This window comes from Sebastes fasciatus, chromosome 13, assembly GCF_043250625.1.
Source record: "Sebastes fasciatus isolate fSebFas1 chromosome 13, fSebFas1.pri, whole genome shotgun sequence".
Taxonomy (NCBI): domain Eukaryota; kingdom Metazoa; phylum Chordata; class Actinopteri; order Perciformes; family Sebastidae; genus Sebastes; species Sebastes fasciatus.
In genome coordinates this window covers 30877218-30893997 of record NC_133807.1, presented here as the reverse complement: position 1 = coordinate 30893997, position 16780 = coordinate 30877218, and the positions used below count along the sequence as shown (strand labels likewise).

The window sequence follows — 16780 nt, the reverse complement described above, 5'->3', positions numbered from 1 at the left end:
TTATCAGGTTATTGTCAGGTTGTTATCAGGTTATTATCAGGTTATTATCAGGTTATTGTCAGGTTATTATCAGGTTATTGTCAGGTTATTGTGAGGTTATTATCAGGTTATTATCAGGTTATTGTCAGGTTATTGTCAGGTTATTATCAGGTTATTGTCAGGTTATTGTCAGGTTATTGTCAGGTTATTATCAGGTTATTGTCAGGTTATTATCAGGTTATTATCAGGTTATTGTCAGGTTATTGTGAGGTTATTATCAGGTTATTATCAGGTTATTATCAGGTTATTGTCAGGTTATTGTGAGGTTATTATCAGGTTATTATCAGGTTATTGTCAGGTTATTGTCAGGTTATTATCAGGTTATTATCAGGTTATTGTCAGGTTATTATCAGGTTATTGTCAGGTTATTGTCAGGTTATTATCAAGTTATTGTCAGGTTATTATCAGGTTATTGTCAGGTTATTGTGAGGTTATTATCAGGTTATTATCAGGTTATTATCAGGTTATTGTCAGGTTATCGTCAGGTTATTGTCAGGTTATTGTCAGGTTATTATCAGGTTATTGTCAGGTTATTGTCAGGTTATTATCAGGTTATTGTGAGGTTATTATCAGGTTATTATCAGGTTATTGTGAGGTTATTATCAGGTTATTATCAGGTTATTGTCAGGTTATTATCAGGTTATTGTCAGGTTATTATCAGGTTATTATCAGGTTATTGTCAGGTTATTGTGAGGTTATTATCAGGTTATTATCAGGTTATTATCAGGTTATTGTCAGGTTATTATCAGGTTATTGTCAGGTTATTGTCAGGTTATTGTCAGGTTATTATCAGGTTATTATCAGGTTATTGTCAGGTTATTATCAGGTTATTATCAGGTTATTGTCAGGTTATTATCAGGTTATTGTCAGGTTATTATCAGGTTATTATCAGGTTATTGTCAGGTTATTGTCAGGTTATTATCAGGTTATTATCAGGTTATTGTCAGATTATTATCAGGTTATTATCAGGTTATTGTCAGTTTTTTGGTGTGTAAGTGGTCTACTGGGATTGCCTCCCTCTTCTACATGAACCCAGTTTCCCAGAGCTTAAGATGCATTAATCATATGTTGTTAATATATTCATTAATTATGTAATTTTTTTAGTAACAAAACCATATCATGAGCCAAACACAGCAGATGGACCCCCCCCCCCCCCCCCCCCCCCACTGTGTACAGGCAGGAGGAAGGCCAGCCCTTCCGTGACGTCATCACTCCGCACCGTTAGGGGCTTTTGAATGACCCGAGGCGCGTAAGCAGCAGAGCACCTGCAGCTCGTGCTTCATGAGTGTCTGGAGAGTTTACAGCTGAATAGTTAGTCGTTTATATCGTGTTGTGTTGGTCATAGTGTTCCCTGATGGAGGAGTTAGACGTTGAGCCGGCTGTAACGGTGAGAAAACAACAACGTTACTCTTTATTCTGCCTCTGAACAGCGATGCTAACAAGCTAACTGCTAACAGCAGAACTAACAGTCTCATCTGGATGAACTGAGTTATGATGTAAACAAAGAGTCTTATAACACATTAAAGGTTATTAACAGAAATACATGCGTCTTAAAACATGTAGAACACAATAGACCAGATGATAGAAGGCTAGTTAGTTAGAAAGTATTCTAACTTTGAATTATGGGAAGAGTTTAGGTTCAATTTAAGTTAATAAAAGGTTGAAAACATGGTTTGACTGCAAAAAATACATATATATATATATATATATATATATAATAATATATTATTATAATAATATATAACAAGTCTTTGTGAAATTCTCAATGAAGTTGCAATCATGCATTGGAAATTATTAATTAATTAATTATTATATTATTATTATTATTATTATATTTAATTTTAATCTTTCCAAACTCACCTTTTTAGAACTGCTTTTAATGTGTAATTAATATTGTTTGTTTTATATCTTTTTTATGATGCCCTTGTTTTATGATCTTTTTATCTATGTAAAGTGTCTTTGAGTTTTTATAAAATGTATTATTATTATTATTATTATTATTATTATTATTATTATTACCTGTTTTTGTGGATAATTTCAGTGTAATGACCCTGTCTGTCTGTCTCTCTTCTTTAAATGTAGAATATCCCTGCAGCCGGTGATGGGTTGCATTTGGGGTTTGCATGGGGTCCAGGCGACATCCTTGCATATGAAACCCTTTACAAAGCATCAGGTATGTGTGGATATGGATACAAGCCTCTCTCTCTATGTTATCACCTCTTACCTAATGTCACTCCGTTGTCGCTGTCTGTATTTCCAGGTGCTAAAGGATCAGCCTCCCCCTTCATCCATGAGGTCAGAAAAGATGAGGACATATATTCCCCCATTTTACGCAAACTCTTCAACGAGTCCCATCACATCTTTGTTGGCCTGCAGACGATTAGAGAGGACCTCCCCAGCAAGAACAAAAAACCCCAGTAAGACTCTTCCTGTGCATGTCACCGTATTGCTTTTCAGTGACACAAATCTTTTTCCCATGATGATTGCATATCATGATTTGTCTCTGTCTTGCTCCTTAGATTTGTCAGCATCAGTAAAAACTACAGATCTGTGATACGAGCCTGTATGGAGGAGCTTCAGCAAGTTGCAGGTCAGAATTTTGAAAGATCGTTTTAATATTTTTATCTTCAGTGTGATTACGCGAGAATAATCAAATATGCATTCCTCTCTTTTCTGCAGTTTCTTCAAAAGATGCAGACGTGGCCACGCAATATGGAAACCAGGTATAGTACCACCACACAAATATGTTGTATAATTTATGACAACAAGAACATTTTATTTAAAACACTTCCTCAGTAGCTACAGTGAGTAAAGGGACAATTAATGCTACGGTGCTAAGTCAGAGGAATGACTATTCATTTTTGACACTGTCCTCCTAACCTCGGTCTCTGTGTTGGCGTTACAGGTGTCCATCCTGTTGGCCATTGAACTGATCTGGAATCTGTGTGAAGTGCTGTTCATCGATGCTGCTCCTGGTTAGAGTTTGACTTTGTGCTTGTAGCTAATCTCCCTCTGTATGTATTTAATAACTTGACATTTACTCATGTGTGTGTGTGTGTGTGTGTGTGTCCTCAGCGGGTTCCCTGTTGCTCCACCTCCTAGACTGGGTGAGGTTACACAAGGCTGATGTGGATGAGAAGGCCAGAGAAGTGCTGCAAAGCGAGAGCCCTGCTGAGCACCACGACTACTGGGATGTGGTAGGTGCAGCACACACACACATGTTTACATATTTGAAACTCTAAGCTATGTAAACACCTAGCCCTGATTTTTTTTGTGTGAAATCTCAGTTATCACTTGCTTTGTGTCGGGGCTGTGCAGGTGGTGAGTTACGTGCTGCAGGGCAGGTTGGAGGAAGCCAGACAGATGCTGGTGAAGCAGGCCACCCTGCAGCCTGCTGCCAGGAACATGTACAAGCTGATGGACACTCTGCTCAGCAAGATGCCCTTCTACAATGTAAGATCATCTCTCAGTGGTTTATCTCAGTGTGTAGCTTTAGTCTGCCATGGCAAGATGATATTTTATATTCTTGATAGCCAGAATTAGTTCACACACGGTAGAGGACAATTTGTGCAGAAATCACACATATGCATGATGTTTTAATATGCACAGGTAACACCTTGGTGTTTAATGCAATTCAGCAGAATGACACCTTCATTTACAGCATTTAAAGTGACCATAGACTCAAACCAGCTTCTAGTGAGACTGTTCAAATCTTGTCCGACCTTCCTGACTGGTGTTCCTCCCTTGCTTCACAGATATCATACAAACATACTATTTATGTTCATACAACATAACCACAACATAACATAACCTTTCTATGTCAATCATCAGCCTGGCGGCACCCAGACACTGACAGAGTTTGATGTGAAGTGGAGACACTGGCACCAGGAGGTGGACCGCTGCCTGCAGGACAACTCGTTCGCCAGCAACCAACACCTGGAGATCATCTGCAGGGTCAGTAGCCTTCAGTAGCCCTCGCTGCCGTCCATCTGCTTCTTACATGCACAGAATATGTAACTTTATATCTGTAGTGTACTGTACATGTGTTTGAACAGTACAATAGTAATCCCAACACCTTTTTTCCCACCTGTAATTTTAGATCCTAGTGGGGGATGAAGACACGCTGCTGGAGCACAAGGAGCGACTGAGCACCTGGTACCACTTCCTGGTCACTAGACTGCTCTTCAGCCACCCAACAGTCAAACCCACGGAGTTGCACTACTATGCACAGGTACGCTACACTAACTGCTGCTGTACCGCTTAGCATTCATGTTCACTGCTACATTCCTGTTGTTTACTGTGTGTGTGTGTGTGTCTGTGTGCGCGCTGCAGTCATGCATGACGATGTTTCTGGACTCGCGGAGCGTCCCGGAGCCCCTGGACAGCATCTTACTGGCTGCCTTTGAGTTTGACATCCACCAGGTCATCAAGGACTGCAGGTAACATGCAGAATTACATCCATCTGTATAAGTACATAATATACATTACACATAAGCCACGTGAGTGTTTATGTTTATGTCTATAAACTTTTAACCCTTGTGTGTCTCTGCAGCATCGCTCTCAACAACTGGTGGTTTGTGGCCCATTTGACAGATCTGTTGGATCACTGCAAACTCCTCCAGTCTCACAATCTACAGTAAGGGACTCTGTTTGGTTGTGTTTGTACTTGTAAACACTTTTAATCTGGAGATAACAAGATTAAAATGTATTCATCTAACATCTACCATGTCATTCTGGTGTGTGTGTGTCTGTTTTCAGCTTTGGCTCCAACTTGAGAGAGTTTCTCCTGTTAGAATATGCCTCTGGTCTCTTCACTCATCACAGGTATGGTTATCTAAAAGTATGCTAATTATCCTATAGGGAAATTAATTAATGTCTTTAATTACTGTGTTCATTTAAAGGTTTGCATAAAGTATGAAAACTTGCCTCTACAAATGCCTCATCTAATAGGATGTTTTGTGTGTGTGTTCAGTCTGTGGCAGCTGGCCGTGGACTACTTCGACCACTGCCCAGAGTTTGGCCGCGTCTACCTGGAGCTGCAGATCGAGCGCGTTCCTTTAGACACGGAGCGCAAAGCCCTCAAGGTGCTCAGGATCTGTGAGCAGAGGCAAATGTCAGAACAAGGTAGCGCTTTTTTTTTCTTTTTCTCTAGTATGCACCTGTTTTACACAAACATTCATATTGTCGTGTGTCCAATGCGGCAGGGACTTAAAACCGTTTAACGTCTCGTCCTCGTCCAGTGCGGAGTATCTGTAAAATCATGGCTATGAGGGCCTTGAGGAACAACAGACTGGGCTCGGCTCTCTCCTGGAGCATCAGGGCCAAAGATGCTGCCTTCGCCACCCTCATTTCAGAGAGGTTAGTTCCCTCAACAACACACTCATTCTTCAAGATGTTTCTCAACACACCACTCAGTGGCTGTGCTGGAACTTTAGCTGAATAATCTGCACAGAACCTCAGTACTGAAACTTCAACAAACTCAGAGTTAAGATGAATCTTGTGAGATGATATTTCTTGAGTAAAGACAACAAAAAGCTCCTCCTTGTTCCCGTTGCTTTATGTTTGTCAGATCGGGTCATTATTGGGCCGATCATCTTGTATTCTGGGAAAAAAGTAGCATGAATAATCACGTGTGGTGTGAAAGCACTTTGTTGTGAGGTTGTTTCTTTCCAAGTGGATTTAAAAGTATGTGTGTGTGTCAGGTTTCTACAGGATTACTGCAACAAAGGAACCTTCTCTGATTTGGACCTGATAGACAACTTGGGTCCAGCGATGCTGCTCAGCGACAGGCTCACCTTCCTCGGTATGAACACACACACACACTGCAGCATTTTGCAGCACTGCTTCAACTTGTGACTCTCGAGTTCAATTCATACATCAAGCGAGGGGACGTTCAGTCAGGGCAGATGGTCTCCTGGACTGCTTCCCTTCTAGTCTCCTTTAGAGAGTCACATGAGGCTCAGACACAGAGACGTGTGTGCACACAGAGATATAAATAAAGCCATGTGCTGCTTAATGCAACAGCATGTGACAGCGTGATGAACTGGAAGAATATCAGTGGAAATAGATGACCCGTTTATATTCTTCTGTAGATACAAGTGCATTTAAAGAAATGTCTTTTCTATAGATTGTGACTTATAGTAGAATCTGTTAGTTTGTAAATAGATCTATATATTTATTAAGAAATCATACAGAGTTCATGACATCAGTGAAGTCTGAAGCACCGCGGGAGGAGCAAAGACAAACAGCTGTTTAGTAAAAGCAGATTAGTTGTAAATAAAGAGTGTGAACAATTCAATCCGAGTCTGAAAACTCCCTTTTAATTCTCAGGGAAGTACCGCGAGTTCCACAAGCTGTACGGAGAGAAGCGCTTCAGCGAGGCGGCCAAGCTGCTCCTCTCCCTCATGACGGCCAAGATCGCCCCCCGCAGCTTCTGGATGACCCTGCTGACCGACGCCCTGCCGCTGCTGGAGCAGAAAGAGGTCAGTCACCGTGCACAAAGTCCGCGCTATACTGTGGGTTTGTCTTATCGTTATAATCACAAGATATTGTTGCAGTAAAGACATGTAACCAAGTAGCATTACAATATGAAACTGATTTCAATGTTTTGCAGCAGACTTAACACATTATAATAGTTGTATTTAGTTTCAGACACATTTTCAGTGTGATCACCTTTTAGTTGCATAATTGATTCACAGCAGATTCACTCATTGATCTGTTTATTTGAGCATATTCCTGTTTTAGGGAATTGTCTTTTAGTGTAAGAGAACTTTTCTCTCTTTACTTCATGTCTGAGACTGGATAACAAAACATGTCTGATCATGATCCTGATCATGATCCTGATCATGATCCTGATCATGATCCTGATCATGCATACTAGTCTCAAGACTAAATCTTAAGTCTTTTGTCACATTTGATTTTATAAAGTATACTTATTATGTTCGATACGGGGACTGTTTTAACTGTTTTGAACTAAAATGTGTTTTTGTTCGTCGACTGTTTAGGTGATCTTCTCAGCAGACCAAACCCATGAGCTGATGTTCTGTTTAGAGGAGCTCACCAGCTCTCTGAACACCACAGCTGGCGGCACAGACAGGCCCATGCAGGTACGCTTCATCTCCTCATACAGCCTTAATCCTGCTCCGATGGCGCAACAATTTCCCCCTGATGCATTGCTTGTGTTGCAATACACAGACTCAAACTCTTAAAGACATACAATCCTCTCCCCGCTTCTCATGCCAGTGTATTTGTCATTTCAGGATGAAGACATTGAGCTGACCAAAGTGGAGCTCCTGAGACTCGCTCTGGCCAGGAACCTCGCCATGGCTATTGTCAAAGAGGGAACCGTGGAAGCGTGAATAAAAAAACAAAGCTCTTCTTTTGCATTTTTAGTTTTTTTTTTTGTATTGTACATAAAGTTCAAGTAATCGAAATGTGCTCTTTGATAATAAAACACTTTTCATGACGCACGTTGTTGTAAAGTTCAATAACCTCCGAACACATCAGAACGTCCATTGAAAGAAATATTTATTTGTCTTCATGTAGCGAACAAATGGCACATCATCCAGTATGTACAGACCTAACACTCTCCCAAAGGCTACACGTCACATGTTCACGTCACTTGTCGTACAACAAAACGATAGGTACATTACATACTATGTACATTAAACACTTCTTCTGTACGTCCCACATTGATGTCGAGCTGAGGGCGACCAGAGGAGGGACCTAAAGGGTGGACTGATTTATGTTCCACTTCATCCCTCCGCTGCTGAACACGCTCGTTATCTGCCTGATGACAGATTTCCCTTTCAAATTTAAATTCCGATTTTTCACATTTTCGAGGTTCAGTGATGCACTGAAATACTAAAACAGAAAATAATAATAAATATGACAAAATACTCCCAATACTGACACTGGTAGAAGATCTTTAAATACAGAACAGAAGTATGCTAAAACCATGACTGAAATATCACCTTTCATTTCTTTTCAAAATAAAATCACATGAAATAAAACCAGAGTTGGGACTCGGTAGAGTCAAGTCACAACAATACAGTATATTCACAATAAAATGAACCTTCTGAAGTGCAGTTGGTTGCCTTTACAGCAAAAAATTAACTAGTGTTGGTCCACTAATTTAAAACAGGGCAACATTAACTGATCTTAAATCTTGATGGCTGAAATAATCAGTTCAGTACTTTTGACTTACTGTAATAGATGACATTTCTGGATATATTCAAGTATGTTTGTGGGCTAAGCAAGTCCTCAGCCAGAGGAATAAATAAATAAAAGCACAACCGTTGTATCTTCGGCTCTTAGTTTCTTTTAAAAGTAGTTTTGTTCAGTAGGGCTGAGCTCTGATGTGTCTGTTATTTATAGTACATTCAAATCTGTTATATTCATCTTGGGGATTATTTATCTTAATACCGTCGACCTGTAAACACCACGGCTGTCTCCCTTGCCAGCGTGCATCTTTAGTTTGTTAGCTATCTGCAGGAACGTATACGAGCACTGTATAAATACAACTTTAGTGTCTGCTGTTAACTTCTCACTGCCAGTAAAAGAAATAACAACGATAAGGAATGTGAAGCTGCCACCTTCCTCTCCTTTCTCTCTGGGATGGATGTGAACACACAAACACACCCCGTCATGGAGCATGAACCGGTCTGATCCACTTCTATAGTTGATCCCAGTTGTCTGGGGGGGGGAACTGGTCGACCTCTCCGACCTCGTTGCACAGACGGTCTCCTAGTGTGAAAGCCAGCTTGTAGCGCAGACGCACCTTCTCCTGTGAACACACAAACATCTTTTAGCATCATCAGTAGCATCAGGACAGTTCTTTATGGTTTGTGTATTTACGTCCTTAAAGGGACAGTGTGTAGGATTTGGCGGTATCTAGTGATGCGGTGGCAGATTGCAACCAACTGAGTACCCCTCCATTCACTCCTCCCTTTCCAAGACTGCGGTAACGTGAGCCGCTGTGTCAGCGCCGTTCGTCTCGCTCAGAGGTCATCCTTACCATAATAACACTAGTTTAGGGGCAACGGAAGTCAGACGGCGGCGATGCTGCACCCCGAAGCAAAGCGGAGGGGTCTCTCATCGCCCTGAAGGGGTTTATTTCACAGCAATGGCCTGCTAGCTGTACATTATCCCGCTTATTACACGGCTTCTTAATGAAGAAATCAATAATGTGACACAAAAACAATTATACACTAATAAAAACATAATTTTTAATATCATATTCCATTTCTGGAAACAGATCCCATGAAATGTTCCTTTCAGTGTTATTGTGTGAGCTACCTTGGTTGGGTTGGCCAGCAGCATGATCTGGGTGATGGAGGCTGGAGGTAGGATCGGGTTAAACGGTGCCAGTTCTGCTCCTGATGGAGGCTGCAGCTTCACCTTCATTGACTGGTGGAGGATGAAAGGAGGAGTCAGCGCTGGATCTTTATGCTTTTATTAAAGGATAAATTCACATTTTTTTCTAGTCTATCACTGTGAAATGACACTAAAAAGTGTCATTTGATTTGACTAACTTAGACGGCTGAAGCGTCATATCAGCTCTATAGCAAATAAAAGAACACACGTGAATGAACAGAGGGATGCGTGTCTCTACCTTGGGCACGGCGGCTTGCAGTACCACGTTGTGAACAAGCAGGGGCGCCGTATTGAGCATGGACACCACCATCACCAACACGTCAGGCCTGCCGGCGGGACAGTCGGATGCGAAGTTGAGGAGCATGCGAACGCCGTCCTTATCGTAGGCCGTCACAGGCAGCACTTTACCTGAGGACAGACAGGACACACAGCCAATCAGGAGCTGGGTACATTTTTAACAATTTGTCCATTAACCGGTCGTCCTCCTCCCTCCTGTCCTGTCCTGTCCTTACTCGGTCTGATGGCCTCCAGAGGGACGTGCACGTTGCTCAGGGAGACGTCTGCGGCTCTGGCCGGGCTGCCCTGGAGGGGAGGGTGGCAGGGGGACAGAGAGTGGAACAGCGGGCTGCCCGGAGCCGAGCTCAGGCTCTGGACCTTGACATGGGACAGAGCAGGAGAGCCGGGGATCACAGCCTGGAGGAAAGAAGGTGAGGAGGGAGAGCCGTGCCCGAGTATGAGGGGTGCTGCAGGCATCCCAAAGCTGTTTCCTCTGGCCGTCATCTGGACGGACAAACTGAAAATGACATTTGATAGATCGCTATGAGACCTTAAAGTACTGTAGACTGGTCAACAAAAATACACGACACAAAATACATCCTCAAACACATGTCATAATAATCATAATAATAAATATCACAATAAGAGGACACTCTGTGGAAATATCCTGTGTTTGATATCATTCAAACACTGCAGACGACTCGGTACCTCTTGTGATCTGGGAAGCCCATCATGGCGAGGTCCTGCAGGTTCTGGAGACTGTTTGTGGCAGCAGCTGGTTCAGGTGGAGGCACCGCTGGAACTGAATAAGCTGCACAGCCAAACAGGTCCACACCTGAAGCTGGAGCCTGCGGAGGAGACGAGGAGATGATTTACTCTCTCCTGTTACACGTCGACTAAACAAGCTGCGGTTGTTTGGTTCAAGTTGCTAAGATGTAGACGTACCTGCAAGGAAGTCCACTGATCAGACAGCTCGTTCAACTTGGGTTTGCTCAGAGAGGTAGGGGGGTCGTTCAGTCCTGGAAGAAGGTACACACGTTTGTATCGCCAAAAGAGAGAAAATATTTTATCATTAATATTTATTTGAAGTTGTTTTTTACATGTTTTTTAGAGAGCTTTAAAAGGTGCTGCTGGGCGGATTTTGGTAGAGAGCCAGGAGCAAGTTGTTCCTTTAACTCACTAAGTCACAACGGGGGGGGGGGGGTATAGTACCTAGAGACAGCAGCTCATCGTCGAGGAGAGACAGAGCAGCGGAGGTCTTGTCGAGGGGGGGGTGACTCGGGCTGCTGCTCTGGCTGCCGTGGGAGCCGGCCAGGCGTTTGGGAGGAGGAGGCAGGACGGGGATGGGGGAAGCCGTGGGATTGGTGGAGATGAGATCAGCGGACTGGAAGTGATGGGCGGCGGGCTGGAAGTGATGGGCAGCGGGCTGAGGAGGGCTCGGAGTGTCGAGGCCGGCGAGGTCGGCGAGGTCGATCAGCGTATCTGTGGTCTCTGTTGAGTGAAGATCGATACCAGCAGCTGAATTGATTATGATGGAAGGATATCTCTTTTTTTTTTAATATAAAATGAATAATTACAAGACATCTCTCACCACTCTCGCTGTGACCAGCGGTAGAGCGAGGCTCCTCGCTGTCACCGTTGATGGGCTGCCCCTCAACGATCTTCTTGTAGGAGTTGATGACCCTGGAGAGGTCATCGCTGGCCTGCAGGATGTCACCTGAGGAGTCACCGGTTACAGGTCACACACGGTGAAATGTCAACAATGGGCTTCTTCAGAGAGACAGAAAATACCAAACAATCAAACCTAGACTAGTGTCATTGTCCTCCGTCTCGGTGGCAATTTTGAAAGCAGCACGCCTCAGCTTGTCACAGCGCTCGTAGAGTTCCTGGAAGGAGACACAAAGGAGGTGCTGTGCAGTTTAAATGCAGCTGGTGTTGAAATTTCAGTTTATTGACTTAAACATCTAAATGCAACCATATAAAATAACTTTACATGATCAAATCATTTCATATTTGTTGCACTTCAGAACCCCAAATCATGTTAGGTCGCTAAGTGCACGGACACACACCTTAATAATGTCCCTGTCTGAGTCGGTGGAGCTGTCTTTATTGTAGTGGGACAGCATCTCCGTCAGCAGCTTCACGTTGATGTTCACCTCCTCCAGAGTGTGTATACGCTTCGTAACCTTCTGCACACGAGCCTCGTCCTGACAGAAACAACACACAATGTTACTGTGAACTACACATTAACATGTCATGTCATATAGGAGAAATATTATAGTATTCTATTACACGGCTTTGTTGAATATTCGATTCTGATTGGTCAATCATGGTCTGTTATTTCTTTATAACAGACCGTTGATATGGCCGCAGTTCTGATGTCGGACTCTGGAGGACCATTTTTATGTCAATTGTAGATTTCTTTAGTAAGTAGCCGTGTACTAAACGGGATAATGTACAGCAAGTGGGTCATTGTTGTGAAATAAACCCTGACAGGGCGATGCAGGACCCCAACGTGAAGCAACAGGCAACAATGATCGGCTCGCTGCACATTATCTCTCACATAGTACCGCCATGGCAGAATCTCGAAGCCATTTCATGAGTCCCCTTAGTAGCAAGCAGTGGAAGACATACAGCTCTCTCTTACCTCTTTCACCATGTTTTTGATTAATCTGTTGGCTTCCTGGAGGTCCTCTGGGTTTTTACTCCGAAGAAGCTCAGCAAGCAGCTAAACACACACAGACACACACACACACACACACACACACACACACACACACACACACACACACACACACACACATATGGACATGTTATGCACATTCAGGTTCATACTTGTATTTTAGGTCTCTGCTAGAACATGTTTACATACTTTAATGTTCAAAAAACTAATTATTTTTCTCATACTGTCTATCTGAATATACCTGTATTCACCCTCTGTCTGAAACCAAAGACTGTATATAAGAAGTGGACGTAGTCACCATGAAGTCACCCATTGGTTTGTGGACTGCCAATTTGAAGCCTTGAGTTCAGAATTTTGGCCAACGCCAAAAGACATTTTTAGGCGACCAAAATGTTAATATTAACTATCATGAACGGAAAACACACTGTGAAAGGGTTAAAGACGAAAACACGGACAACTCCCAGACCGGACAACGCCGTGGTAGCGACCTGTCAATCACAAGGTAGCCCCGCCCTAAAGCATCCCCTGCTTTATGGTCTATCTGACTCTAAATGGGACCATAATTTACTAAATGAACATCATGCTGTATTGAAGAAGACTTGAAACTAGTGACTGAGACCATAAACTCATGTTTACAATGTTTACTGAGGTAATAAATCAAGTGAGAAGTAGGCTCATTTTCTCATAGACTTCTATACAATCAGACTTCTTTAGCAACCAGAGGAGTCGCCCCCTGCTGGCTGTTAGAAAGAATGCAGGTTTAATGCATTTCCTCATCGGCTTCACTTCTCAAACCTGGAGGTTGCCCCACTGTCTGAAATGCTCCGTTTTAGTGCCTGTCTCTTTAAACCCCCCTCCAGAAACAGCTCAGTCTTCACCGAATGGCTTGTTGAATCACATGTTTTCTGATCGAGGCATCTGGGTTGTTTTATTTCACAGTTTGTGGGTTGCTAGGTACCCCAGATACCTAAGCGTATATGCACAAGCACTGAAAAAAGTGAGTTTTTCATGATATGTCCCCTTTAAAAAGCCTGAACAGATTCCTCTAATCTCTCACCTTGCCCATGTCCTCGTTGTCAAACACCGGATGCTTCGGTCGTGTCGGAGGAGAAGGAATCAGAGTCCTGTCCAGCGGTAACTCCGGGTCATGTGTCACGAGGCCTGATGGTGAGGAGAACGAGGATAGTAAGACGTCTTTTCTTTCTCCACATGCATTATGTTAATAACTCCATCTGACTGATCTCAACTCACCCTGTCTCCTCAGCGTCTGGTAGGCTTCACTTATCTTGGTTTCATTTGGAAACGCCACCGTCCAGCTGTACAGCATCTCTACAATCTTCAACTTCACCTTCTCGGGCGCGCTGTCACCCATGTACTGGAGACAAGAGGCGATTAAGAAAAGAGGCTGGATGGGAAGGCATCATACAGTCAGCATGCTTTTCCATATAAACCTATTTGCTCACCTTCGGAGACACAACTTTAATCAGCTCATTCAAAAATCTGTATTTTCCGACTTCATTATGAAACCTTCTCGCGCAGTTCTTCATACAAGCCTCCAATACCTGCACACACAACATTAACAAAGTGTTGAGGAAAAAAAAGGTGCTTGTTGATATTTAAGGTGATTTCTTTCTTACTGTCAGAGCCTGAAGAGCCTCCCATTCTTGTGGCGAGTGAATTTTGTGGACGAGCAGAGTCACAGCTATCTGAGGACTGCAAGAAGACATCACATATGAGAAACCTTTTCTTTATAAAAAGAGAAATGTTAGCAAATATATCAGAGACATACCCTTCCAGCTCCTTGTTGATCTGATCACAGAAGCCTATGATGTACTCCCAGTCCTCCTGTCGGTTTGTCGGATGGGTGGCTTTATCTGTTAGAGAAAGACGCTGTTAGTGGGGTGGCTAAACGGAAATAACAATTGTGCATTTTTGCGATAAACGCAACAAAATTTGGCACAGATGTAGGTTTATATGTTATGAAATGGCCGCAGAAAACTGATTTTATGACTCTTGATGATTTCCAGGGTGTGTCCAAGCTGATTAGATCAGATGTCAGAAGATCACAGACATGTTTTAAACCTGAGAAAAACATGAAAACCAAATAAAAGGAGCATGAGGATCACTTCAGGGTCTAACTTCACCCCCTTACCTTCATGATAGAATGACAACCACCTTTAGAACGGCAAGATTTTCAGCTTTCCGTCGGTGCATTTCTCCTTTTTATTAGCCATAAAACTGACAGAGATATCGCTGGATAAAGTTCAGGATTGCCGGTAACCTGTATAGTCACAGGTCACATGAGAACTGTTTAGGTAGGTCGGTACTTTATGAATCCCTGAGGGGGAATTTCTGAAAAAGGGGGCTCGTCCGGGATTAGTTTGGGTAAGTGATTCAGGTTCATTTGACAATGTTTTATTTTTACAACGGCCTTCAAATCTGAGTGAGGGAGCTGATATTTGTCCGGTCTCTAAACTTGATCGAACCTATAAGGAAATTAAGCTCTCAGCTCACACAAGAGACACACAAGCTAATCCACAACTGCAAGGTGCCAACTCCAATAGGATTACATTTTTTTTGTTTTACTTTATTTTTTTAAATATGCAATATCACTTTTTTGTGTATATATTTCTTTTTTCAACAATGTATATAGTTGTATAACATAGAAAACAGTGGCCGGTTTACGACATGATACAAGAACTGAGGAGGCGGGTTGCTGCCGGCAAAGTTAGACCAAAGTAATCCAATAAAAATAATAATAAGAAGAAGAAGACGGAGGAGGAGGAGGAGGAGAAGGAGAAGAAGAAGACAGAGAAGGAGAAGAAGGTGAAGAAGAAGAAGAAGAAGAAGGAGGAGAAGAAGAAGAAGAAGAAGAAGAAGAAGAAGAAGGAGAAGATTTAAAGCTGGTTGTCATTCTATCATGAAGGTAAGGGGCTGAAGTTTGACCCTGAATGCTCCTTTTATTTGGTTTTCACATTTTTCTCAGGTTAAAAACTTTTGAAAAGCACACTTAAAAAATAAAGAAACATGTCTGTGATCTTGTGACATCTGATCTAATCAGCTTGATCAGTTTTCTGCAACATTTAGGAATATTAAGCGCATATTTTGCGGCCATTTAGAAAAATGTCTGCCCTCAGGGGCCAATATCTATATCTTTTCATAACATATAAATCTACATCTATGCAAAATGTGTCGCTTTTATCGCAAAATGCATTATGAATAATTATTTTTAAATCAGTTTTCTGCAACATTTAGCGCCTATTTGGCTGCCACGGGCCCCCAGGGGCCAAACCTGCAGCGCCCGGATATCTCTATCTTAATTCAGAACATATAAACCTGACAAATGTGTTGCTTTTATCACAAAATGCACAGTTGTATGCTTAACTGTAACTTCCAGTCACTGCTGTGTCTTTCATGTATAATATATCCTATAGTGAATCTGTCTCCCTGAGAGTCTGCTGATCAACACAACAAAGCAGCAGTTATCTAGTTATAGTGTTCATTGTGACAGCAGAAAGCAGTGCTGCTCATTCATCATGTGTTTTCTGTCCACCAGCAGCAGGTCTTACTGTGTGAGGGACATATAGCAGCTATCTGTAGCTAAACAAACCCTGATCTGTTTAACCAGCAGCTCTCCTCCTCCTCCACCATCCTGCTGATGAAGAGAGAGGCGCTGGGGTCCTGGGTAACTGTTAGTTACCCAGGACCCCTCTATCCCCGCCTGTACTACCGGATGAACCGTTACCGTCCTGAGAATCATACCTAGCTAATCACTGTCAGTATTTAATTCATAAAGGAGGATTGATTCACTCACTGAGCCAGGATTCAAGCGACTCCTCTTCCTGGTACGCCATAGCACTCACAACATCGCGTGACGTCATCGGGCGGCGTGTGTGCGCGACAGTCCAAAATTAATATTATTATTTAAAAAAATAAAATCTACAAATGTTAAAAAAACACACACATCATATTTCAAATTTATGATGCATTTATTTTTAAAATATATGATTTTTATTTTTATTTCTTCGCAGGCAGCTGCAGGAAGTACTAATCTGGGGGTCCTAACGGACGCTCACACTAGTGATGGGAATTTTGGCTCTTTTTAGTGAGCCGGTTCATTTGGCTCAGCTCACCAAAGAAGAGCCGGCTCTTTCGGATCCCAAACGGCTCTTCGTTTTACTTCACTTCTGCCTTTTTTATAATTCAGCCAAATTTAGCTTTAGCTGTTTTGATTTTTGATTAGTATGTGTGCAGATCCATCCATCCATCTGCAACCGCTTATCCCGTTAGGGGTCGCGGGGGGGCTGGAGCCGATCCCAGCCGACATTGGGCGAAGGCAGGGTACACCCTGGACAGGTCGCCAGTCCATCGCAGGGCTGACACATAGAGACAGACAACCATTCACGC

The 16780-nt window shown here is 42.6% G+C and overlaps 2 protein-coding genes across 4 annotated transcripts; one reads left to right on the top strand and one right to left on the bottom strand.

Annotated features, from left to right (window-relative positions):
- The first annotated feature begins 1258 nt into the window (after nt 1-1258).
- On the top strand, nt 1259-7508 carry nup85 (nucleoporin 85). The gene is made up of 19 exons (XM_074656851.1): nt 1259-1426; nt 2122-2212; nt 2300-2456; nt 2559-2629; nt 2719-2762; nt 2945-3014; nt 3115-3236; nt 3358-3492; nt 3871-3993; nt 4139-4270; nt 4372-4478; nt 4592-4675; nt 4798-4863; nt 5012-5163; nt 5280-5397; nt 5742-5842; nt 6370-6521; nt 7044-7145; nt 7299-7508. The coding sequence occupies exons 1-19, from the start codon at nt 1394-1396 to the stop codon at nt 7395-7397; spliced, it is 1959 nt and encodes a 652-aa protein (XP_074512952.1). The 5' UTR covers nt 1259-1393; the 3' UTR covers nt 7398-7508.
- Nucleotides 7509-7552: 44 nt separating this feature from the next.
- On the bottom strand, nt 7553-16286 carry gga3b (golgi associated, gamma adaptin ear containing, ARF binding protein 3b). Of its 3 annotated transcripts, none has more exons than XM_074656848.1 (17): nt 16188-16286; nt 14163-14247; nt 14011-14086; nt 13837-13935; nt 13625-13748; nt 13431-13534; nt 12338-12418; nt 11760-11897; nt 11495-11576; nt 11282-11407; nt 10903-11208; nt 10636-10709; nt 10399-10538; nt 9927-10207; nt 9653-9822; nt 9337-9447; nt 7553-8824 (listed from the first exon to the last, which is right to left on the bottom strand). In XM_074656848.1, exons 1-17 carry the CDS (start codon nt 16252-16254, stop codon nt 8714-8716), a joined length of 2175 nt encoding a protein of 724 aa, XP_074512949.1. In that variant the 5' UTR covers nt 16255-16286; the 3' UTR covers nt 7553-8713. The 3 variants fall into 3 exon arrangements, with proteins under 3 accessions (XP_074512949.1, XP_074512950.1, XP_074512951.1); XM_074656849.1 differs by having other exon boundaries at nt 10903-11181; XM_074656850.1 differs by lacking the exon at nt 16188-16286 and adding an exon at nt 15759-15834.
- Nucleotides 16287-16780: the final 494 nt, after the last annotated feature.